At 47.0% G+C, this 25,143-nt stretch overlaps 1 protein-coding gene across 3 annotated transcripts in view; it reads right to left on the reverse strand.

Annotated features, from left to right (window-relative positions):
- PLXNC1 (plexin C1) overlaps positions 1-25,143 on the reverse strand; it is a 156,128-nt gene that overhangs the window by 16,810 nt on the left and 114,175 nt on the right. For all 3 annotated transcript variants that reach the window (XM_070370909.1, XM_070370912.1, XM_070370910.1), the window contains exons 22-23: positions 12,154-12,331; positions 9,681-9,784 (exon numbers count right to left, since the gene is read on the reverse strand). In XM_070370909.1, coding sequence (XP_070227010.1) covers positions 9,681-9,784; positions 12,154-12,331 — 282 coding nt within the window. The remainder of the gene's footprint in view (positions 1-9,680; positions 9,785-12,153; positions 12,332-25,143) is intronic.

A 25,143-nucleotide genomic window follows, 5' to 3' on the forward strand; every position in this document is an offset into this window, starting at 1 on the left:
GTATTCTCTTTTTTTGCAGGTCTTTATCTTTTTAAAAGAAGCTTGTAAAAATCGTAAAATTGCATACACTTTTAAATAAAAATTTAAACATGACTTATAGGAATGTTCTTGTATTAAATGTACAGCTCAAGAACGTTCACTTCAGTGTATACCTGTGTAGCCACCACCCACATCAAGATACAAAATTATATTTCAAGGTTCCAGGAAGTACCCCTGTTACGCTTCTCAATCAACAACCACCCCATCCTCATCCAGGGGTAATCGCTTTTCTGACTTCCATCACCACTGATTAGTTCTGTCTGTTCTTGAACTTCACGTACATGGAACCATTCAGCATACACTTGTGTCTAGCTTCTTAGGGTCAATATAAAGTCTATCATGTTTATATTTATCTGCATTGTTGCAGCTACCAGCAGTTTGTCCTTTTAAAAGAATTATTATTCTAGTGAATGAATACACTATAAAAAAATTGCCATACAATAAAAGGGAAGAAGTACTGACACATGCTACAACATGAATGGATCTCAAAAACATGGTTAAGTGAAAGGAGTCAGTCACAAAAGATCATGTATTATACAATCACAATTTGTCCAGAATAGGCACATTTATACAAACAGAAGGTAGATTATTAGTTGCCTTTGGAGGAATGAAGAGTGACTCTCAATGAGTTCAAGGTTTCTAGTTGAAGTAATGAAAATGTTTTAAAATTAGATTGTGGTGATGACCGCACAACTCCACAAAATGCAAGAACCCACTGAGCCACCTTCACTGGGAAAAGGTGACCTTTAAGACATACAGATTATATTCCAACACAGCTGTTTTTAAACCTGTCATGGATTTTAAATGTACGCATTTGACAGATGCTTTCACCATACTGGCGTGATTTCAACCCCAACGTGTAGCCTCTTGTGGAGATAACATCAAGAGTTCTGAGGGATGAGAACCTTTGGGGACCATGGAGCCTTTGGTGTAACTCTTCCCCACACTTAACCAGAGGAAGAAGGGCCCATCAGGCCAAGGGGGCCTAGATGCTGAGAGAAAGAGGGCAGGCTTTGCTCGCTGGAGGAGTACATTGTTCTGAGGTGGTGGTCCACATAAATACGAGACAAAGACGCCATGGAGAAGCGACAGGGCGGGGATACACCAACCCTCACCTTTATTCTGGGATGTGACTGGAGGGTTAACCCTGTTATTTCTGAACACTGTCCTCAGCCAGGTGATTTTTCCCTCCACTTGAAAGCTCTAAGGCTTTTCTGAATTCTAATATTAATTTGGACCTGGCCTCCCTCTATTTGGGGAAAAAAGTAAAAACTTAGACTGTTTTCTGGCCTGTGGCAAGTTGGTTATCAGATTGTACAAACCGGCTCAGCAAACACCAAAGGATTAAAGCCTAATCTCTTGCAGGTTGTCCCCACAGGGGAAGGAACTCTGGTGAGAGCCAGCCCTGGAGGAGGCCCCTGAGCACAGGGTCCAGCCAGTCACTGAGTCTAGGCCAGAAGCCTCCAACTACTGGTGCTCCTGACATCCTGTGGGGGAAGGGGGCCTGGGCAGGGCTGGTGGGGGCCTTCTGGCCTCTGCAAAGTGTCTTGTGCGTGGATTCTAAACTCGTACTGAGCTCCAGGACTCTGCCGCTATTACTAGACATCCTCTCCTTTCCCCTTGAGCCATTCATTGTTTTCTGGCTGATTTTTCAATTCTCCTCCATTTTTGATGCAATTAAAGTCAACGCTCTGTGCAGGCACCCCCTTAGCAATACTCAGACACCGAGTTTATGAGAATGTCTGAACATCATTACAAAATCCCTCCCCATGAAGAGCTGGATATGCTCTGCTTCTAAGCCAATAAACACCTTCGTTATAAAAGGAAGCTGGTGATTCATTCTGGGTAATTGTCAAAGAATGAATCCCAAATGGATCCCGTTGTGTGTTGAGCCAATACTCTACTACTGTCAGATGCTTTGTTTTGCCAAAAGCGAGCACCCTTACTCTATAATCACAAACACCACGGATGGGCTTTCCGATAAGGAGCACAGCCAAAAGTTCAAATGTCTTTTCGAGAGCTGGCAATGAATTGCTGCTGGCACGGTGCTCAAGCATTAAGACAGCGCAGACGCAGCTTGTACCGGGGAAATTTTACTCTGAAATTATCTCCTGAGAGCAAGTGTAAAAGCATTTTATTAGCAGATGAGTTGTGTGTGTGTGTGAGCATGTATGTGTGTGAGGGTATGTCTAACTTTCACAGCTGCTCTAGGGCTGGCACGTTTTCCCCTCCACGTGACACGTTAACACTGTTATAAAGACAAAAAACTAGTTTAGTTACAGATGTTTGTTGGGGCGGGGTGGGGGGGAGTGGTGGTGGTGGTAAAGGGTTCCATTTTCTGTTTTGCAGAAAAGTCAGCTGCTGCCGAGTGAAGGACAGAAATGCCATTTTGAAAAGTGCCACAGAATCCAAGGTGTTAAATATATGATGCTGTTTGTTCCATCCGAGGAGCTCCAAAAGCTTTCCTAAGAGTGGCTCGTTAATCCTCCCATACTCCTGTGAGGCCGGGAGCATCCTGTGGGCCCCTACTTTAGGAATGAAAACCAAATTAAATCAAAGAAAGATTAATGTCACTAGATGGATCTGTGGCAGGAATGTTTCTCCGGCCCAGAGCAGAGTTGGTACACACAGCAATTTCACATTAAATTCCTTCCAGTGTCATGGTGCTCCAAGACAAAATGACATCAAAGACATACCCCTCCAATGAAGGTAGCTGACCCTCACTGGAATGAGGCAAAGATGACTGCAGACTTTTCTACCATTGGAATTAGGAGCTGAGACCATACAGGGAGAGATGGACCCATGTCATCAATTTAAAGTTGCTTCAGGACTTCCCTGGAGGTCCATTGTGACAAATCCACCAGCCAGTGCAGGGGACACGGGTTTGACCCCTAGTCTGGGCAGATCCCACATGCTGGGGGGCAGCTAAGCCCAAGGGCCACAAATACTGAGTCCATAAGTGAACTATATACTAAACCCCACAAGTCATAACTACTGAGCCTGTGTGGGGCAACTACTGAAGCCCGTGCACTAGAGCCTGTGCTCTGCAACAGAAGCCACTGCAGCAAGAAGCCCACGCACCACGACGACGAGCAGTCCTGCTCGCTGCACCTAGAGAAAGTCTGCACGTAGGAACGAAGATCCAGCTCAGCCAAAAACACAGAAATAAATAACTAATCTAAGGTACATTGAAGTAAAGCTCATCAAGTGGGGACTAGTCACTAAATGGGGGCTAGTCCGTCTAGTCAAAGCTATGGTTTTTCCAGTGGTTATGTAGGATGTGAGAGTTGGACCATAAAGAAAGCTGAACGCCACAGAATTGATGCTTTTGAACTGTGGTGTTGGAGAAGACTCTTGAGAGTCCCTTGGACTGCAAGGAGATCCAACCAGTCCACTCTGAAGGAGATCAGTCCTGGGTGTTCATTGGAAGGACTGATGTTGAAGCTGAAACTCCAATCCTTTGGCCACCTCATGCAAAGAACTGACTCAGGGAAAAGACCCTGATGCTGGGAAAGATTGAAGGCAGGAGGAGAAGGGGACGACAGAGGATGAGATAGTTGGATGGTATTACCGACTTGATGCACATGAGTTTGAGCAAGCTTTGGGAGTTGGTGATAGACAGGGAGGCCTGGTGTGCTGCAGTCCATGGGGTCACAGAGTCAGACACGACTGAGCGACTGAACTGGACTGAGTCACTAAAGAACACCTTTTAAAAAATAAAATGAGGTTGCTTCTGAAATAAACAAAAGCAACACACCCTCAAATTCTAAGTGAAGGTGAGTTTTCTTTGTGGTGACATACTGTCTTAACGCCACAAGTTGATGATTATACCATAAAAACAGATTTTCTAGAAATATAAGATTGAACTTATACTTAACCTGATGAAACTGCCATTTTGTAAATAAAAAATGGTCAGATGTTGGCAATTTCTTTTTTTTTTTTAATGTCTTTTTTTTTTTTTGGCCTCACTGCAAGGCATGTGGGATCTTAGTTCCCTGACCAGGGATCAAACTTGCGTTCCCTACAGTGGAGGCATGATGTCTTAACCACTGGTTGTTGCTGTTCAGCCGCTTAGTCGTGTCTGACTCTCTGCGACCCCATGGACTGCAGCATGTCAGGCTTCCCTGTCCTTCACTATCTCCTGGAGTTTGCTCAAATTCATGTCTGTTGAGCTGCTGATGCTATCTAACCATCTCATCCTCTGTTGCCCCCTTCTCCTTTTGCCTTAACCACCAGGCCTCCAGGGAAGGCCGAGGTGGTGTCAATTTCAAATGGCTGGCCCAAGAGGAAAGCTGGAACTTTAGCCTAAGAATTTTATGGAAAATTATGAGTAGGGTCTGAACCACCATTACATTTTCTCCTTAAGTCTGAAAACACAATAGTCACTACACAGCTCCATGTGGAAACCCTTACTGGCATCTCTCATTCCTAAAATGGTATTTTGTGAAAACAGAATCCTGTTCAACTAACGTTGTCCCAGCAACCACTCATCAATACCACTCTCCCCGCCTTCCCCTCAGCTCTTCTCACTGACACCCAAAGACTGGAGGCAGACGAAAAAGGAATCTATTTTCTTTCTCAGAGCCCAAGTGATAACCTTGCTCAGTCCTTCAGGAGAGGAGGCTCAGGGCTCAGCAGAGCATCTGGGAGGGGACATTAGAACATTCTCAATAGACACCTCAAATCACCCAAGATGCTCCTGCTGCCCAGGACAGAGCTCTGGAGGGTTCCTGAAACTAGTGACAATGAACAACACAGCTCCGGCTTCTTTCTGGTATGCTTGGAATCAGCCCTGGGCCAGACACAAAGTCGCTTTGAGGACGGCTGGAACCCCGAGCTAGTCCTCGAGGAGGGAGCCTAGGCTCCACCAGTGAGCATGCGATGAGGAACCTAAGCTCCCCAGGCTTTTGTTGCGCTGGAGTTGTCAGCCCTTGGATACCTGAAAGAGGCTTCCCTCTCATGAAGGTAAACTTCTGTCGCCTTCAAGGAGTATTGGCCTTAAAGGATGTCAAAGAAGGATCAGACGTAAGGAAGCATTCTGATAAACTCACAGACGTGAGATTCAACGTAAGATCTGAAGAGAAGTCGCCCTTTTGAATTTGACATCAGAGAAGATGACTACCAGAATTTCTCCTAAGCTCTCCAGCCAGGCTGCTTCAGAGGCTAGGAGCGTGGGCTGCAAGCCCGGCTCTGAGCAAGGTGACCCCTCTGGCGCTGAGCAGAGGCACAGCCTCTGTGCAATCCCTTTTTCATCTGCTTCCAGCCTTGGGGCATCAGTGAGGAGAGCTATGGGAGTGTGGCCAAGTTCCTTAGCCTCCCTGGGCCTCGGGATGAGAATAATGGCAGCGTCTACCTCACCGGGCTACAAAGAGCACGAAGCAGTCCCTGTTCGTGAAAGCTCCTAGGACAGCACCCAGCACACTAAAAGCTCTCTGTTTTTCTGGTAAATAAGAATCTAAAGTCATCCGTGCTGTAAGAGACCCTTAGAGACAGTCCAAAGAAGCAGTCCACGGCCTGTGTCACAGATGACGCACCTGACCGGAAAGACCACTGACCTTGGGGACGTTCCTCTGAACTTTAAATGTCACGTGAGTGACAACTCTGGTGTTAGCATTGACCACTTGAGCACTGGCACGCTCCCGTTAGGAGGAACGTTCTTCAGCAACACGTTGGTTAAACATCTCTTCTGCCCTCAAAACCTCACAGCTCAGAACGAGAGGTGTGATCTGTAGAGCACATTTCCTGCTGGACACACCTGTCCTGCAAACTTGATGCCGCCCAATGGCTGGATGTGGGTGCAGTGAGGTCACACGGCAGGGGCGGGGGCAGCTGCACAAAGCCTGGACCGGCGAGGCCATCCTGCCACAGTCACATGGGACCAGCCGCCCACACCCTCTATAGACTCACACAGACACACGCTCTGGCTCCAGAGCACAGCACAGCCCCCTTCGTAGTAAACACACACAGTGGGCAATAGTGAAGGAGGCATTCAGGAGGGTTTAATTATAGGCGAGAAGATGCCTCTGGCTTCATAGGTTTGTAAAGGCGTCACTCTGCCCCTTGTCTGCACAGGGCTGAATGAGACTGGAGCAGAAATTCCTCCTCTTTCTGATAGAGAGCGAGGGTAATAAAAGCACCTTCGTCACAGGGTGTGTGAGCATCAATCATGTCTATGCCCTCCAGCAGTGCTGGGCACCGGCTGCCACTGTCGTCGGTGGCTGCCACAGTTGTGCAAAGCAACTGTGCCGATCCCCAGGGTGGGCCAGGATGCCATCCTGCTGATGATAGGGCAGTGCTGGTAATCTGGGGCTCCGGAGGCTGCATCGGCCCCATGAGATGCTATGTTCTCGCTGCCCCTTCATGTCCCTTCGAGAAACTGGTTCTTCAAGTACACGGACAGTAAATCATTCAGAGGAGACCAGCTACACTCTATTCGCCCTGAGGACAGAACAAGGCGAGAGAAGAAACGGGCTCACACTCCAGCAGCAGGGACTTTGTTTAGGTAAGAGGAGGAACTGGCCTTCGCTAAAGATTAACTTGAAAACCTCACTAATTTGGGGTAATTGGAGGGAGGTGAGTCTGAATCACTTAAGACTCCGAGTGAGATCCTATTTTTAAATGAAATATAGTTTTTCGCTTTCAAGCACTTACAGTGACTCAAATGAGAGCGCTTTAGTAAATGAATAAGAGTGATAATTAGCGCCCTGTCTCTTTGGAGGGAAATGTAAGTGTTCTAGGAGAAAATTTTTCTTTAATGAAAGGGCAAAAGGAAGCTTCAGCTCAGCCCTGTCAAATGACTCCAAATTTTGACTGTTCCGTAAAGCAGGTGCAGACTTAGGAGGCTGGATATATGATAGTCTCTGAAAGCCAGGGCATGTGCGATGGTCCAGGTACAGAGGGCATGGGGCCGTTGACCTCCCCAGTTTCCTTCAAGCTCTCTGCGTTTATTTGCCTTACGGCTTAGCTCTTTGAACACAAGGAGAATCCTTTAAGCCCTTGTATCCTAGTCTTGTCATTTATTACCACCATGTGGCAACGCCAGGGTATGAGGCCAATAAATCATTGGGACGGGAAGTGACTACAGGCCAGATTAATTTCATTATCATCCTTAAGCAGATCGGTGTCTAGCACGGCCGGTGTCTGCAGTGAAGACTGATGTCCCCTCTCTCCTGACAGTCCTCCCCTTGCCTTGCAGACAGCGGTCGTGGATCTCCCCTCTCGCTGCTGGAGTGTCTTGTCCTGCCTTTCCGTATTAATGCCGGTGAGTGGCCACACCCTCTTCCTTTGGGGCCCACTCCATGCCACACGGTGGCCAGGGGATGCCGAGAAGCCTGACCAGGGTGGGCCAGCCCTCCCTCCACAGCTGAGCAAGGCCAGCATGTGGGTCAAGACACCAAAGGAGGGCATTTGTGGCTGAGTTTCTGCCAAACTTGCCCAGACAAGCCCACCACCCAGAAACAGGAGGAGACAGCGGCTGGGTGCGGCTCTCAAACGCAGATTGAAGGCGGAGTAAGCCTGATTCTAATTTTCCCAGCCCTTAGATTTCCTCTGGAGCAGCGCTTCTCCAAATGTGGCCCACCGACAGGAATAGGTACTTTCAGAAAGTTTCTTGAGCTTTTTAAAAACTCAAAAGGCGCTGCAGCTTTTGGCAAGATGATACCAAGGTTGGAAAGTCTAAGATGCAGAAGAGCGAGGACAGGGACAGACTGTTAACCTGGCACATTCTCTGCGGGGCGCCCTCCAGCAAAGGCTGCAGGGGCAACACCGACCCAGGGATTACCCAGAGCAACAATTTCTCACCCGGCTCTGAGACCCACTCAGCCAAAGAGCCCAAGGCTCAGGGGGTCCTCTGCTCCCGGTGGTTGTCCAGGAAACCCTGGCAAGGGCTGGTCTCAGATTCTGTCTGGTTGAGGGGAGTGCCCGTCCCAAAGGCCTTCTGGGTGCAGGCACGTCTCCATGGGATTTCAGCCCTGAAAGACGGGGCGCTACTCTCCAAGGGCCTGGGAAGCTGCTCCCTCCACAGGCCTGGGAAGCTGCTCCCCTGCTTCTCTAGCTCCGCAAAGGCATCTGTGCATCTACCCAGCCATCCCCATGCCTTCCTGACCCCTCCCCTCCCCCAAGTATCTCTCCCACCCACACAGCTCACGGTATGCACCTTCAGCCCATCTCAGAATACAGCTGCACAGCCAATCTCTGAATTCATCTGCTTGCCTCATTTTCTAGAGCCACAGTGTCATTCCTCGTCAACATCATTCCTTACCTGAAATCCTTTGAAGAGCCTCCCTGTTTCCCTGTTGGCACCTCCTATATCCATGCTCCACACACAGCCACAGTCATTTTCTAAGACACAAATTTCTCCTGCTTAAGATCCTCCAATGGTGTCCCGCTGTCCTGGGCATAACAGCCAGACTCTGGACGAAGCCTCGGGGCCTGCACGGTCTGCGCTTCCCCGCTCCCCTCCCTCCCACTTCTCCGGCTTTCTACTGTGAGAAGCCATCCTGTACTGGTCAAGCCATGGGCCCTAGAGCCCAACGATTTGGGTCCCAACTTCTCTCTGCCACTGACTAGCTACCGACTAGCTCACACTTCCCTGAGCCTCAGTGTACTCATCTATAAAGTGGGCTAATAATAGTCCCTACCTCATAGGACTGCTATAGATAGAATTTGCAGAAATAAAGGGAAAGGCTGAGACCAGCAACTGGCACATACACATTGGCTGTTACTGGCTCTCACTGCCACCTGTGCCCCTCTCCAGTTCCAGCTAATCTAAAAGTCTTTCTGCAGAAGAGCAAGCATGCACCCCTTCCGTGTTGGGAATGTTGGCCTGGTTGAAGTTCTCACTCTTCAGGTCTCAGATGAGTCACTGCTTCCTCCAGGAAGCCTTCCTGGATGCTCTGAGTCATAGCACTATTAAACTGCAAGATGTTGCCTCACGACTTGGCTCCTCTTTCCTTTCCATCCCCACACTGGTCCCAGGGCTGTAGGCTCTCTGAGGTCAGGGACCTAGTCTTTGTTCCACTTGCATGCCTTCCCAGCTCTTAGCACAGAGTGGATATTCAACAAAGATTCGGGTAATTTACTGAATGACTCCCAGGATCCCGTGGTGTTCAGGAACCTCCCCTGCCTCCCCTCTTTGGTTCTGAGCACGCTTCTCTGGCACTCAGCTCTCTGCTGGGTCACATGTCCCCGTCACCCACCTCAACACTCACCCAGTAAGTGGGTCAGAGGCCACAGAGGTATCTCTGAATATTCAAACAAACAGGAAATGTAAAACTTCTTCAGAAACAAAGGACCCTACACAGAGGTCACCAGGTCAGTAATGAACAGCGGTGCATCTTAGAACTGAACTTTGTTCAGTGTCAAGCTCGACAACGCCTCTTCCACTGAACAGGCCGGAGGATCTGGTAAAGGTGAAGTTGCTGACCTAAACCACAGGATAGAGAGTGACTGGACCCATGAAAATCACAGCTCTGGGAAAGGAGATCCCAGACCACGAGCAAGTAAGGAAAACTCCTGCCCCTGAAACAAGCAATCTTCAAATGATTCCAGGAAACCGGTGGGAATCTTGTAATTTTCAAAGAATTTGCATGGTCCTGGACAGGATCTAGTCCAGTTTGGGCTGGGGATGCCCTTGTTCTTACCTCGTAGTGGCCAATGGTATTGAGCTTGGTGATTCCGTCTTCAAGAATCACAGAGGAGCTGTCAATATCCAGAAGTTCTTTGTGTCGTGTGCCCACTTGAAGCTCTGGAAAAAAATGTTTTAAAAAGAGCATTTAGTTTTCTTTTAAAATGACGCTGAGAAATGTAGCATACTACCCTGTCACTTTTGCAATGACTACTTACAGGAGACACAGGTTTGATCCCTGTCTGCTGTAAGTAAGACAGGTTTTGGGAAGATCCCCTGGAGAAGGAAATGGCAACCCACTCCAATATTGTTACCTGGAGAATCCCATGGACAGAGGAGCCTGGCAGGCTACAGTCCATGAGATGGCAAAGAATCAGACACGACTTAGTGGCTAAACAATAAAGCTAAAATAAAGTGGTTTTGAAGGTTTGGAGATGTTATCAGCCAGGCCAGTAGCTTGCGTTCTCTTCTGTTTTATGTTTAGAGCTCTGATATGTAAGATCACTTTTTCCTGAAGCTTTTACTCTGAGGCTAAGCCTGGAAATAAAGCCAAAGGAAGACAAAATAATGCATCCTCAGAGAGATTGAACTCTTCAGAAAATTCCAAAAGCACATCTGCATGCCCACCACCTGTGTGTTCACAAGCAGGTGCTCTGGGAACGATCTGTCTGTCCCCGTGCGGGGTGCGCTGGTCGGCTGGCACCCCGGCATCAGGGCTTCAGCTCCTTTAAGAGGTCACCAACTTGTGCCCGAGGGTTAGAGTGTGGCCCGTGGATGTGGTTTTTTTCGTTTTGTGAACCTGCACCATGCTTTATTATACTCTAATGTCAATTCAGAACCAACATTTAAAGATTGGAAAATTGCACATGAAAATTAGGACTTGTGATTTCTCTTTTGAATAAAACTGGATCATATGGTAACACTGATCACACTGCCCCCCTACCTGGCTGGTGGCTTTCACCAATTAAGTTGGGTCCCACCAGTTCCCATTATCCCTGGTAGGCCGACACCCCTTACTTATGATGCCTCCTGCCCCTCTGGGCATCTGCCTGTGTGAGTCTCTGCTCTGAGAGGTCTCCACACAGCTGCTTCTGGTATCAGATTTTAATACAATTTATGGCAGGTACCTAAGGCTATGCCTTAGTTTTCTGAGGCTAGCCAAGGAGCTAGTTTGGAAAATGATGAGACACGCAGAAGCCATTTGCCATCGGACTATAACAGGAAGCTCCTAGGGGGCTTGTCCTGCTCCCTGTCCCACCCCCCACATCAGAGGCCAGGAACACCCGATGGGCAGAAACCCTAAATGGTGTGAGGATGGTCCTATGGACCTGACAGCGCCAGGACTGAGGCCACAGGGCCATTTCCCCATGGGCCTTGGCTCCAAGGGCCTTTGTAGTCAGAGTGACACTCAAAGATGCAGGCGCAGGTCCAGGAAGCTGATGGTCCTGGGTTATGTCATGGTTGCCTGACTGGAGCTGCCCTTTGACCCCGCCTCCAACCAAATGAGCTCACATGGTCTTGAAGGGCCCCCAGTCCAGCCAACAGAAGGAAGCAGAAGACAGGTGGATGAGAGTGCTTTAGTGGCCTCGCTTCCCTTGAAGCCAGGCTTTGGAACTGCTATACATTTGTGTGGTTTCACTCATGGGGCCAGACCCCGCCCCCAGGTTTCTCTCAATGGCCCTTTCGCAGGGGGTCTGCCTTGGAGGGCCGGATGGGATGAATTTAATTGCCTGCTTAGTCGAGGCTACACCTGCACGTGCAGGAGAGATGAACCTTGTTACGCCGTCTGTCACCGCTGCGATTTGACTCTTTTTTCCCTATCCCATTATCTGCTGTAAAATCCCACGACAGTCTCCTGGGAGGGCTGCGTGGAGCTCAACTTTAAAATGTTGATGAACATTTGAGTGAAGTGGAGCCCTGTTAGCTCGCTCACGCATATGCTCGCCTTTGCAGTATACCAATAGAGCCCGAAAATGAATTCAGAGCAGATGCTGCTTCGTGGTGGGGGAGGACGGACACTACGCGTAATGCAGGATGCGATTAGCAGAGAGGAAGATGACCTTTCTAGCCTGCTGGGGTTCACACCCCGAGTCTGAGCCACCCACTAATGACACACTCGGGATCACAACAAACAAATCAAATGCCAACGTGAAACCCAACACATACAGAAGGCCTGAGGTTGACACCTTTTGTACTTCTTGATGCAAGGTGAATTCACTGGGTCTCAGGGTTAGCAATCTCATGAATCTGATTTACAAACATAATTTTTTTTTAAAAAGAAAGCTTCTTTGAAGGATCCTGGTTTTGTAGGATGATACTTGTGAGAGAACAATGCAATCTCTGGGTCCCTAGACATGCCCTCTGGGAACATTCCAGGCTAGTAAGCTTCAGCAAACAGAGCCACAGCTACATGCTGGGGGCCCGGTGGGAGGGAGGGTAGGTGGGAGGGATGCTTATCAGGGAATTGGGACAAAATAGTATTGCCTTACCAAGTCCTATTTCATTCAGCTGAAGTCCATAAGGAGAGCCATTTTTGCTTAGGAATGCTTGGAAAATCTTTTCTTTGGCTTGACCTATGGTATCGCAATCAAGAACATTGACTGATATGTTCCGACAGACATCTGCACTCTCATTTTCTGGGATTTTTTCAAAGGTGACAGTTAATGCCTGCAAGAACACAAACAGGTTTCCAAGTCTATTAGATAATTGCAATCTGAAAGGCATTCATAAAAGACACAAACCTTGGCAAGTCCTACTAATACTTCTGATAGCACATTAGCAAATACCGTATCACATTATACCCACTTTAATCTTTTTTCCATAATCCATTCTTTTCAGGGATAATGGAAAGGAAAACAGAAAGTTAAAACTCTCATCATAGAGCAAGCATTGAATAAATATATTTGAGGGTAAAATACACACACACACACACACACATAAATATTCTAAAAATAGTGATTTCATCTTCAAAAAAGAAAAAAAAATATTGGAAAAGTTTCACAGTAGATGAGGGTAGACTGGGGACTATCTTTTTTATTAAAAGGACCACAGATCTTAGAAGCAAAGTTCCAGGTGACAGGAAAGGTTATGAGGTCTCTGTATTGATCACGCCAGAGGTCACTTTTTAATACGCAGCAGTGATTATGATTATGTTCCTCTCCCCCTCCACTTTCAACCAGCTTCAGCCAGGCAGTTTCGAGCTCTCATTAACACACCGAGATCCCCACTCTGTGCTATTATTCCTGCATTAATTACTTTACAGTTCAGCGCCATTACTTATGGTTTTTGTCAGTTAACATTCTCCCCGTGCAGCAAAACCTCAGAATCAGCCTAATGGGAGAAGTAAGGCCTTGGTGAATGTGTGAAAACTTAGAACTAGGGAGTATTTCAAAAGGAACTTAAAAGCAATTTCAAGTTTACTTTGCCTAAGAATAAACCGATCTAAAACAACAAAGTTACATACTCGGGATTCTCAGTGGAGCTGATTCAGGCAAGTGCTGAGTGTTTTGTAATCAGCACAACATACAGTTCAGATTCTAAGGCACCCTGGTAATCGTGGAGCCAGACGACCTGGGTGTGGTGGCCAATGTGCAGTTACTTCTAGTTTTTGAGCCTGGATACAGTGAGGGCATGTAAAATGATTAGCTGCTGGAAATGTTTACAAAATGAAAACACAATTAATGTGGCAAATGGGGAGCCTTAGGGTTAATTCAACTTTAAAATGGGTGTAAGAATAGTGAAGTGAAGTGAAAGTCTTTGTGACCCCATGGACTACAGTCCACCAGGCTCCTCTGTCCATGGAATTCTCCAGGCAAGAATACCGGAGTGGGTTTCCATTCCCTTCTCCAGGGGATCCTCCCAACCCAGGGATCGAACTGGAGTCTCCTGTATTGTAGGTGGATTCTTTACCATCTGAGCTACCAGGGAAGAACACTATACAAGCATAGCACTCACCCCCTAGCGTTGTTATCGGATTAAATAAAGTAACTCAGGACGTCCCTGGTGGTTCATTGCCTAAAACTCCACACTCCCAATGCAGGGGGCCAGGGTTCAATCCCTGGTCAGGGAACTAGATCCCACATGCCTCAACTAACACCCAGTGTCACCAAATAAATTTTTTTTTTAAAAAAAGATAATACAAGTCAAATGCTTGGCATTAGCTGGGCTGCTGGGAAAGGCTCAATGATGATGATAATAGTAAAAGTAACAGGCAGATTATTATTTCATGTAAGTCATCACTATGATTATTGTTAGTATCAGTATGCCTTCACATGGAAACAGAGACTCAGCCAGCCTTGAGCAGCTGGGACCCTGACTCCACCGTCAGGGTCTCTACCAGAGTCAAGAGCAAGCTGCCTGGAAGGAGAAAGGGGCAGAACATCCGCTCGGGGTCAGACTCCTGGTTCAAGCCCAGTTCACCTCTAACTAGCTGGGTAACCTCTCTGCACCTCAGATTTCTCACCTGCGAAGTGGGAACAACAACAATAAGTTCCTCCCAGGGCTCCCAAGATGAACTGAATTAATCACCTCACACTTTGAATGGTGTCTGACTTGGGAGGTAGGACTTAAAGACCCCGGATGAAGGGAGGTGGGGGGACTTCCAAAGCTCCGGTGGGGGTGGGGCGTTGCTCAGAGGCACGTTTCCTGCCTTTACATCCTCCCCCTACAACCCTGCTCACAGTTGTGCAAGAGTAAATCTTGGTCAGGTCCTCACCGAGAGACTGAAACTCTTGAGTACACGCTGTCTGGAGACTGAGGTGAGGCGGTGGTCTCGGTCTGGCCTGTGAGAGCTTCCCTTTCCTGAGACAGAGAGTGGCCCCCTTGACTGTTCTCAGGGCGTATTCCTGTTCTGGGTCAGCCGCTCACCAGGCAGGGATGCAGGACCCTGACCTCCGACCCGCTGGGCGGGTGAGAAGCAGCAGAAAGGGCGAGAAGGAAGCCCAGAGTCCTTTTCTCACCTCCCTTTTTAGTGACATTTACTGGGCTTCCCTGGTGGCTCAGATGCTAAAGAAAATGCCTGCAGTGCAGGAGAGCCAGGTTCAATCACTGGGTGGGGAAGATCCCCTGGAGAAGGGAATGACAACCCACCTCAGCATTCTTGCCTGGAGAATCCCATGGACAGAGGAGCCTGGTGGGTTACAGTCCATGGGGTCACAAAGAGTCGGACACAACTGAGTGACTAACACTTTCACACTGGCACCCTGCCAAACGCACTTCCAAGACCTGCTTCTTCTAATCTTCCCAGTATCCTGGGGCAGAAGGGTGCTGTATTATCATTATTATTATCCCCACTTTCTGAGTGAGGAAACAGAGGCCTCGGCCTCTAGGGAGACAGTGAGTCTGAGGTGGCACCTCGAACCCCTCAGCTTCAGTCCCTTGCACCCAGGGACCCTTCCTCCTCCTCCTCCCCATCCCACCTACAGCCCAGGAGTCCTCTGAACCACCAGGAATCTGTCTTAAGTTGGGCCACGACCAAAGACCTAAGCTGCGTTTCCCGCACACACAGCGTTCCTGGAGGGGCTGGAGGGGCAGACGGCAGCCTTGCCCTGTATAGCCTGTCAGAGTGGCATTGCCCACGTCTCCCTGTGTTTCTCCAGCTGGTCTCCTCCCCAGGAGCAGCAGTGGTTGTGAAACCCATGTCATGGAGCTTCCAAAGGTAAGACGAATGAAAAGCCTATTTTAATCAGAGCTCCAGCCATCCCAGCTTGTTTAACAGTTTCATAAGTATTTGTGAAATAACATCCTATGACTACCTAAAGGGCACTATTGTCTTCAACAAAAACACCTCTTTATAGACAATAAACATTCTTCTTAAAAACATAACCAAAAGGGGAAAAAAAAAACCCTTAACTGGATGTAAAATCATGTAAATCCACCACTGCTTCCACAGTCAGATGGGTGGAAAAAGGTAAAATGGCATTTTATAGAGTCCATGGGGAATTCAGAGAGTAAATTCAGAGACAAATTGATTTGTGTTCATTTTTTATGCTGCTAACGCTTAGTGCTCCAACAGCAGTTTCTGAATGTGCAAGTGTAGCCGGGGGACCTCAGAGCAGGCCCTTCCTCATAATCCGATCCCCCGGCTTAGAAAGCTCATGCTGGGCCTCTGCTTCTCATCACAAAAGGCTCCCCATGGAATCTCCCTTTCAAAACCCACTATACCAGAGTCCTTCGTAGAGGCACAGTATTAGGGGCCAGGGCTAGGAGAGATCTTAGCACAGGGTTCCCAACCCCAGGGTAACAGACCAGTACTGGTTGTGGCCTGTTAGGAACCGGGCTGAACGGCAGGAGGTGAGCCGAGGGCGAGCTAGTGAAGCTTCATCTGCAGTTACAGCCACTCCCTGCCGCTCACATTACTGCCTGAGCTCCGCCTCCTGTCAGATCAGTGGCCGCATTAGATTCTAGCAGTAAAGTGCACAATATATGTGATGTGCCTGAACCATCCCCAAATCACCCTCTGCCCCACCCTGCTCCTGATCAGTGGAAAAACAGCCTTCCATGAAACAGGTCCGGGCTGCCAAAAAGGATGGGACAGCCGCCTGAAGACACAGTCCTCATTCTCAGATGAGCCACAATATACTTGAGAACCAAAGCCACACTTTTGAAACAATATTCAGCCACCAGATATGACTCTTCCACTCTCAGTACGCGTTCAGAGAACCCAAGCAGAGAGGACAGGAGGGCTGAGAGCCCATGGCACTGGCGCCGGGCCACCTGGATCATCCCCTTCTCCTGCTCCCTAGCTGTGGGAGCGTGGGCAAGTCCTCCAGATTTCCTGAGTCTCAAAATTCTCATTGCCCCTATCTCCAAGAAGTGACAGGATCACTAAATCAAGACATGCAATAATAGAAAATTCAGGAGTACTTCCTGTGTGCCAAGCACCATGGTAAATGATGTGTATTAGTATATATAAACTCATCTCAGAAACAACCCTATGACATAGATTCTATTATTATCCCATTTTACAGATGAGAAACTGAGGTACAGAGAGGTTAAGTACGTTGTAAAAGATCCCCTGGCGAGGATAAGGCAGAAGCAGGCACTCGAGCTCCGTGTTCTTAAACATTTGCTGAGCCTGCCTTTCAAAATATGAAAATGTTTTGAAAAACAAGCACAGTTCAAATCTATGGGGTGGCAATTAATTTTTCAAGATGTACAAAAGGCTAAAGTGCTCTAAAATGCACCTGGTCTCTTCTCCAGAAATCTGTCCCTCTGTTGAGAGGAATTACTCTAGCTATGAAAGTGTCAACAAAGCTGGGGCGATAGATATGGTTGGCTATTCAGTCCGCAGCCGTTTTCTTCCTTCTTTGCCAGACAAAAGCCAGGTATCAACCGCAGTGGGTCCAGTCTAGGCTAAGAAACACAATTGATGGTGACTCTTCTCCTCATTCACCAGGGACTGGTCATGTAACCCAGCTGTGACCAATGAGACATTAAGGGAAAAGGTTTCTGCAAAAGGGAAGAGCAGTGCTTAGAGCTGTGGCAGCTATTTAGTCACTAAGAGGAAGGGCCAAGAGAGCAATGGAGATAGTGACCCAGAGCCCTGACACTGCTGAGTACATGGACCTGCCTTGTGGCTGCTTACCTCCAGATTTCCGGCTCTGAGACGCAACTCCATGCTTTTAGGATTTCACACACTATTAGTCATATTTTCTCTTACTTACATCTGTCTGCACCCAACCTGACAGAGCGTACTTTGTTGATGCTGAGGTTATAAAGTCATTCATTGACACCCATCTACTTGACACATACTGTGTGCAGGGCATTGCAAATGATCACAAATGGAAGCTAGCACTGATCCTGCCTGGGAAGTACTTGAAGACTGATACAGCTGTGGGATATACACACGAATTCTAATGCCAATAGAAAACAGTAGTCATCAGTGGGGTGCTTTAGAGGTTTAGAGAGATATTATCTCTACCTTGGAGGAGGGTTTTCAAAGGGGGAGAAATCAAGGAAGGCTGCATGGAGGAAGGGGCATTTGAATTGGGTCTGGAAAGGCACTGCATGTGCAATGGCAGAGAAGGAGGCCTCTAGACTATGGAGACTCTTGGCTTCAACTCTAATCAGACTGATGTGCAGCAAGCTTCAATCTTTTGCTCATGCTAGTAGGTCAAGAAGTCTAGGTAAAGAATCTCACTTCCTCTGGGGGAAGAATGGCGGGTAGAGGCTTGAAGAACCATGCTTGCCTTTCCAAAACTACCATCTGCCACGTGAGGGAGAAGCCTTGTACTATTTATAGAAACAAAGTCTGAAGACGAGAATACCGGTTTAGGTTTCTAATAATAATAGCCAGCACAGACTGAACACTCACCACGTGTCAGGTATGCTTTGCTAACTCATTTAATCCTTACAACTGCTGTCTATCATGGGCACTATTATTAGCATTGTTTAATGGATGAAGAAACTGAGACAGAGAGGGTCAGAAACGTGTCCAAGATCGCAGAGCTGTTGAGGGTCATAACTAGGCCATATTCACACTCTTAACTGCAGAGCCAAACGGCCAGCAAGGTGATAAACCTCTGAAGGGAAGGCCCCACCTGCCTGGGGTTCTTAGTAAACGCTGTCTGAGCAGACAGGTTGGACACAGAAGAGGAGACTCGATCTCCTGGCATGGGACCCCGGGGAACCCACTCAATCTGGAGCAGCCTGTGGCTCGGGCCCCGCTGGCAAGCACTTTTAGGAGCCCCGTGTTCACCCAGAATAAAGATGACCTTTCCCAGCCCCTGTTGCAGCTGGGTATGGCCATGTGATTCAGTTCAGGTCAGTGAGATTCAGCAGATGTGTTATGTGGCAGCCCCTGGGAAACTTCCTCAAAAGACAGCTGGTGACCATCTGTCAACTTTTCTGTGGCTCAGCACATGTCCTGCTGGTTGGACTGTGGAAGGAGGCTGGCGGGGAGCAAACACCTTAGGTCCTGAGGTGACCTCAGGATAACAAGAGAGGAGCTGGGGTCTGCGAGGATGTCCCAGCAGAGGCACCCACCAAAGCTGGCCTGCCCATCCCAGAACTTCACATGGGTGAGAGAGAAATTCCCCTGTGGCTTAAACCACAGGTGTCTTGGGTCTCAAGGAACCATGGATTCAGGAACAAAGCCTTAGCTATTATCAAGAAGGGGTCTCAGAAGAGCAAGGGGATTTGGAAGGCACAGGTACCAAACCCAGAGAAAGGACCAGACTGGAAGGATCCCGTCCTTCACTGCAGGTCACAGTCCAGCCCCTTGGGGTGTGCAGGACTGCACCCCCAGTTAGCTATGCAGGAATGTCACTGTGGTCTCCTGTTCACATCTGTCCAGTGAGATATTGCATGCTACAGGTTGTAAAAGTCCACATATAGGGTTATGGGTAACATTTTCAATAGTAACATAAACGTTTAATGACAATGGATGCAGCTAATCAACTTCCCTGTATCACCCATCATCAATAAATGACCGACCAGAAAGAATAGCGAGGGGGCAGTTTGTGTTTCAACACATAATGAGGACTTCCCTGGTGGTCCAGTGGTTAAGAATCTGCCTGCCAATGCATGGGACACAGGTTCGATCCCTGGTCCGAGAAGATCCCACATGCCGTGTGGCCCGCGCGCCACAGATCCTGAGCCCACACTCTGGAGCCCATGCTCCGCAACAAGAGAAGCCACTGCAACGAGAAGCTGGCACACCGCTTAGAGAGTAGCCCCCACTTGCTGCAGCTAGAGAAAGGCTGTGTGCAGCAACAAAGACCCAGCACAGCCATAAATACATAAAAATAAATAAACAACAAGCACACGCTCTGTGGCATGATGGCTAGACATCTTACAGATATTATTTCCTGACCTCGTTAACAAATGTACAAGGCTAGGGTTTATAATCTACCTGTTTAAAGAGGAGGAAACAGGTTTAGAGAGGTTGGGTGACTTGCCCAAGGTCACACAGCTAGTTTGTAAAGTGGCTGAGCTCAGAGTCACACCCAGGACTGTCAGACTCCAAACCCCACCTCTTCTGAGCTGAGCATCATGGCACCTAGACACATAATACTGCTGCTTTGTTAGCAGCTTTACCCATCAGCCCTTAACCAACTTCGTGGTTTCAGGTATTGGGGAGGTAGAAAAAATAAGGCTGCAGAGGGCTGAGAGGATTCAAGCACGGGGAGAGGCATTGTCCCCCACTTTCCCCACAGTTTGGTGGGAAAAGAATGATCCATCTACCTCTTGACCTCACCAGCCATATTCTTGGCTAATGATGGCAGGGACGTTGCTGCATCCTTTCTGGAATACCTTCTTATACTTAGAAACCAATTTCAAAAGAATTTATTACAAACCAGCAACTTTACTGTAAAAGGTCTTAGGCCAATAATTGCTTTCATTAAATAAAACCTATAAGATACATTTCTAATTTCACTGCAGAACCAAATGAAGGTCAAGAGAAAATCTGGTTTTTATACTAAACTGAATTAGAAGAAAACCACTTCCAGAAGTTCAGCAGGAGCAGTGAGAGCGCAGAATTAGACGTGCAAGTCTCAGAGAAGTTTTTGATCTGAGGTTTATCTCAAACTGGCATTGGCCGGGGGACATCCTACCAGCTGCCCCCTCTAATGATGCTCTTGCTTACCCCGAAGTCCCCTCCCCAGCCTCCTTTTCCTTTCCCCACCAAAGACTGAGAGCCCAGTGCTTCCTGTGTCAAGGTATTTGACCCCTGACAGAATAATGAGGAGGAAAGGTCTTTTCCATTTTGAAGGAAAAAAAAACAAATTAATGGAGAGAATTTCCTCAAATTTAAGTTTCTCTCACAAGTTTTTCTACACTTGCTAGCATTTACTAACACTTGTTCATGCAAATATCAAGTGAGAATCTGTCTGATTTAGCCCAGAATGATTGATTCCAGTATTTTAGGTTTAATGTGTTTCACAGGTTTTTGGTCTTTCTGGCAAAACGCCCATAAATTACAGCTTTGTGGATAGTGATGAAACATTTCCACTGCTGTGTCCCTCTAAGGAGAGGAAACAGGCCAAGGTTTTTGGGAGAAGGATGGATTTTAGTTCTTTTCCTCTATTATGTCAAGCTGTAGATTAAAGGCTGGCAACATTTCTGTAAAAGGCCAGACAGTAAACATTTAAGACTTTGAGGTCTGTATCCTCTCAACTGTAACTACTCAACTCTGCCATTGCAGCAGAAAAAAACAACCACAGACAAAGTAACTGAATGGGCATGGCTGTGTGCCAATAAAACTTTATTTGTAACAATCAGCAGAAGGGCCACATTTGGCTCACAGGCTCTTGTTTGCTGATTGCTGCTCTAGATAACAATAACATCAAACAGAATGTTGACTTTAACAATACAAGAGAAGACTAATCTAAAAAATGTCTTTATCTCCACTGTGATTTCCTATAAAAGTCACCATCCTCTGAGGAGTACAAATATAAATAAGAATCCTTAATGATGAAGTAACAGAGTCACATTTGAGCCATAAAGAAGAAAATTAAGTACTTTTGTATTTAGGTAACTAAATTATTTTCTAATCCCATGACAATGGATGTAAGAACAAAGAGTATGAAGAGGAAAGTCATTTAAAGCACTCATTTAAGGTTAATTTTTCATTTTCCACTGCCTGCCATCAAATAGGATGACATAACCTCAAATGACTATAAAAAATGGTTTTGCTTCTGTGATCAGAAAGCTCAGAACAGCAACTATGGAGTTAGTAATGGTTTCAGTATTATTGCAAGTCATAATGGAAATGATTTGCACGATGGGAGAGAGAAAAGGGGGAAAAAAGCTTAAGAACTGTTAATTAACTTTACTGTTTGGCCACAAATGCTAGGCGTATTGAAAAACAAGATTGCTGAAGAGCAAACATCAGGATTTAATGAACAATGGGATGTAATTGAAGTAACAGAGAATGACTTAATCGGGACAGTGGGTTGTTTAATTATGGGGATAATGGATCTTCTGAAAGGACAAACTAAACGGAAGAGAAGGAGCTGAGGCATGGGGGGCAAAGCCACTGTGTTGAAGGAAGCTTGTCAATGAGCAACTCTTGCTAGAGATAGTTAGAGCTGTATCAGAGACGAAATAGTTTATGAAACATGACTGTCCCCAACATGGTGACTGTTGTGGAGAAAGGGCTGGTGTGGGCTGGCAGAAACCTACAATAAATCATAGCAGCAGCATTAAGATTTCTGAAGGTAAGTATCTGTGCTTTTTCAAGATTTTCTAATAATCTTAAAGACTTTCTCATAGATATGAGAATGAGAGCAATAATATGTTTGTCAGAACAGCGTTTCCCAGGGCGCCAAGATGCTATCTCTTAGATACAGCCGACTGGCAGGCTCATTTCCTGGCTTTAAGAGTTCAAAAAACCATTTCTCGCTGAACTTTGATTGTAAGTCAAGCTCCTCTTGCTAATTCAGCATGCTTGCTACGAGTTATTGGGTTTTCTCATCTCCTCCTAAAAGTGAAGCAAATGTCCTTTCTCCCATGTGGTCCACTTTCCCGGAACTGAAATCCCCAACCTTCACTCACTCCTCAGAAGTTTCAGGCGATCTGCTCCAAAATCACTCTCTAGACACACACCGCCTTGAGGGAGGGCCCGAGAGGCTCCAGCCGCAACCTCAAACGTGCCTAAAGGAGGTAAAACCACAGAGCAGCAGGCTTTATTCCTCGTCTAGCTGTCAACTTGGAATGCCTGGATGTTCAAGTCATATGTGTGTGTGGTGGGGGGAGCGGTACGTGTGCTCCCCTGATTCTTCCATCCAGGAGCTTGAGAACGTTATGGCAGTCTGCCTCATTGAACACCAGTCTGCGGTCCCCTGGTAGAGGAGAGTGGGTTTCTTCTGGTCCTAGAGGAAGTGACTTTATGGGCCTTTGCTTACATCTAAGAAAGTCAGAGGAGTTTTCCTCCCAGGGCACGGCAAACAAAGAATTACTTCTTGGAGCCCATGTGTTACTATAATGATTTCACGTATAAGCAATTGGTAGGATGTCTTTAATGTTCTAGAAAACACTCCACACATCAGGAAGAACACATTCTAACCTTTAGAGGTGTCAAACCTAACTTCTGGGCTGTTGGATGAGGAGCCGTGTTTTTGAACATTTAGCCAAACAGGAGCTTGGGGCCCTCTTTTTAAATGTGCCCCTGACATGGCACCAACCTCTGTCATTTCAAACCATTCTGGTGGCTGCTCTTCATTTTTTTCCTCTGACTTTTCTTTCTTTGAAAAAATGTACACCACACAGACACACACACAATCGGGTTTGTTCACCACACCTTGGTTTTCAATTACATAAACCACCTCAGGCAAATTTAGAAAATCAAGACTTCAAACCTCTGGGTGTATGTTGAGGCCTGGGGAAGTGGGGGTAAAGCGAGAAAGAGGGGGCGGGAGGAGGAGAGAGGAAGGAAGAAAATGTAAAAGATGATGGTTAAGGCTGAGGGGACTTGCCTGAAAGGAAATAAAAACCCTTAAATTTTTTATATTGACCTTCTGCTAACACTTTGTCACACAAGCACAGACCGGATCAAGCCTCCCTGGAGCTCCTAGTATAACCATTCACCATGAAAGAGGTTTGGGGCAGGTCCAATAAAAGGTATTAAAAATCACGTTTAAAGTCAAGGGCCCTAGAAACAAGAGGCATGCCCCTTCCTCAGTCTCAATGCTATCTACAGGCAAATCCGTATTCAAAAAGAAAGATTTATGTGGATTTCTGAAAGCATAATTTTCCATCAACCTTTTCCCCAGGGGCTACAGAGGAAAAAAGAATCCAAGAGTCGACACAAATTTCAACATCAAGAAACATTTTGATGATGAGTTGAGTGTTAACAAATCAGAAACACATGGTCTTAATTGACTGTGAAATAAATAACGTTTCAAAATGAAAGGGGAAAAAGTGTTCAGATGTAAAGCATCAGAAAGGACTCCGGCCTTGAAAGTTGCTCCAGGCATTGAATCCTCCCCACTCCCAGTTCCATCTTCTCCTCTCCTCTCTTTCCTGCCAGGGGGTTCGTGTTTTCATGAAAGTGAGACCCTGCTGGCTTCCCCTGACCTAGATTCACTTGTAAATATTTCTCTTTGGGAACCTGTGGAGCTCCTGAAATGTTTCAAAGTAAAAGCATGAACATCTTCAGGGTTAGGACCCAGGCCCTGGGTCTGAAGACGAAACCCTGAATCAGTGAAAGGAGAGTCAATGGGCCCTGATGCAAGTTCATCCTTCATTCTCCCGACATACCAGTGGGGTTCTTCCTGCAGGATGCATGTCAGGATTACCTGGAGCATTTAAGACATCTATCTGTGCCCTGAGCTCCATCCCCAGAGAGTCCAATGTAGTTAGTCCCGAGGGAAGGCCCAGGTAAGGGTGTGTCTGGATCAGCATTTCTAACATGTGCCTGAGGAGATTTGAATTAAATTTAATAACTCTTTACAGGGCACTCATGTGTCCAGCAATGGTCTAAGTGCTTTGTTCATGTGGACAGTGTGTGTGTTAGTTGCTCAGTCTTGTCCAACTCTTTGAGACTCCATGGACTGTAGCCCTCCAGGCTCCTCTGTCCGTGGAATTCTCCAGGCAAGATACTGGAGAGGGTAGCCATTCCCTTGTCCAGGGGATCTTTCCCACCCAGGGATCGAACCCAGGTCTCCTGTATTGCAGGCAGATTCTTTACCATCTGAGCCACCAGAGAAGCCCAAGAAGCCCAGAATATCAACCCTTAATCCTTGTGACACCCATGAGATAGGCAAGCACCATGATCACCACCCTCATTTTACATGTGAAGAGGTGGAGGTACAGAGAGGTTTCCAAATTTGCCAAAAGCCACACAGCTATCCAGAGGCAGAATTCAAATCACCTGGCTCTCGAGTCTACACTTAGTAACCACTCTTATCAGTAACTGCAGTAGCTACAGAAAGCTCTTGAGAAATGTCAAGTTCTCTGGTCACACCCACAGACCTACTGAATTAGAAACTCTGGGGTTTAATCAGCTCTCTAGGGGCCTCTGATGCATGCCAACATTGGAGAACCACTGCACCCTTCGGGTATAGATGGGGGTAAAGACAGAAGTCAGAACTGGTGACTCTCTGCCCAGCCTCCCACCTTATGGATGGAGTTGAGCATGTGTCTTCAGTGGAGGGTGAGCTCCATCTGGCAATGACCAAGAACTCTAAAAAGCTTACCGAGGGACTATTATCCCACCAGAGGACACAACCAGAACATAGTCTATCCAATTAAGGATAGATTCTTCCAGGATGACACTGCAGTGCTCACCATCCAAGCGAAGCCACAGGAGACTCAGCCCTTTTACTGAGAAATACCAAAACCCCACTGTAATTTTTTCCCTCCTTCCCCACTCATGAGATTGTGAGCAGCTCAGAATCTCCACAAAGCCAAAGATCAAAGCCAAAACACAGCCATCTCTTTTCCAAGCCTCTATTAACAGAAAAGCACAGAAAAATCCAAAGTGATTTTGGAGATACTTGCCATGCTTGACTCTCTAAAATTCCTGACTGTGCAAA

This window comes from Bos mutus, chromosome 5 (assembly GCF_027580195.1).
Source record: "Bos mutus isolate GX-2022 chromosome 5, NWIPB_WYAK_1.1, whole genome shotgun sequence".
NCBI classification, from domain to species: domain Eukaryota; kingdom Metazoa; phylum Chordata; class Mammalia; order Artiodactyla; family Bovidae; genus Bos; species Bos mutus.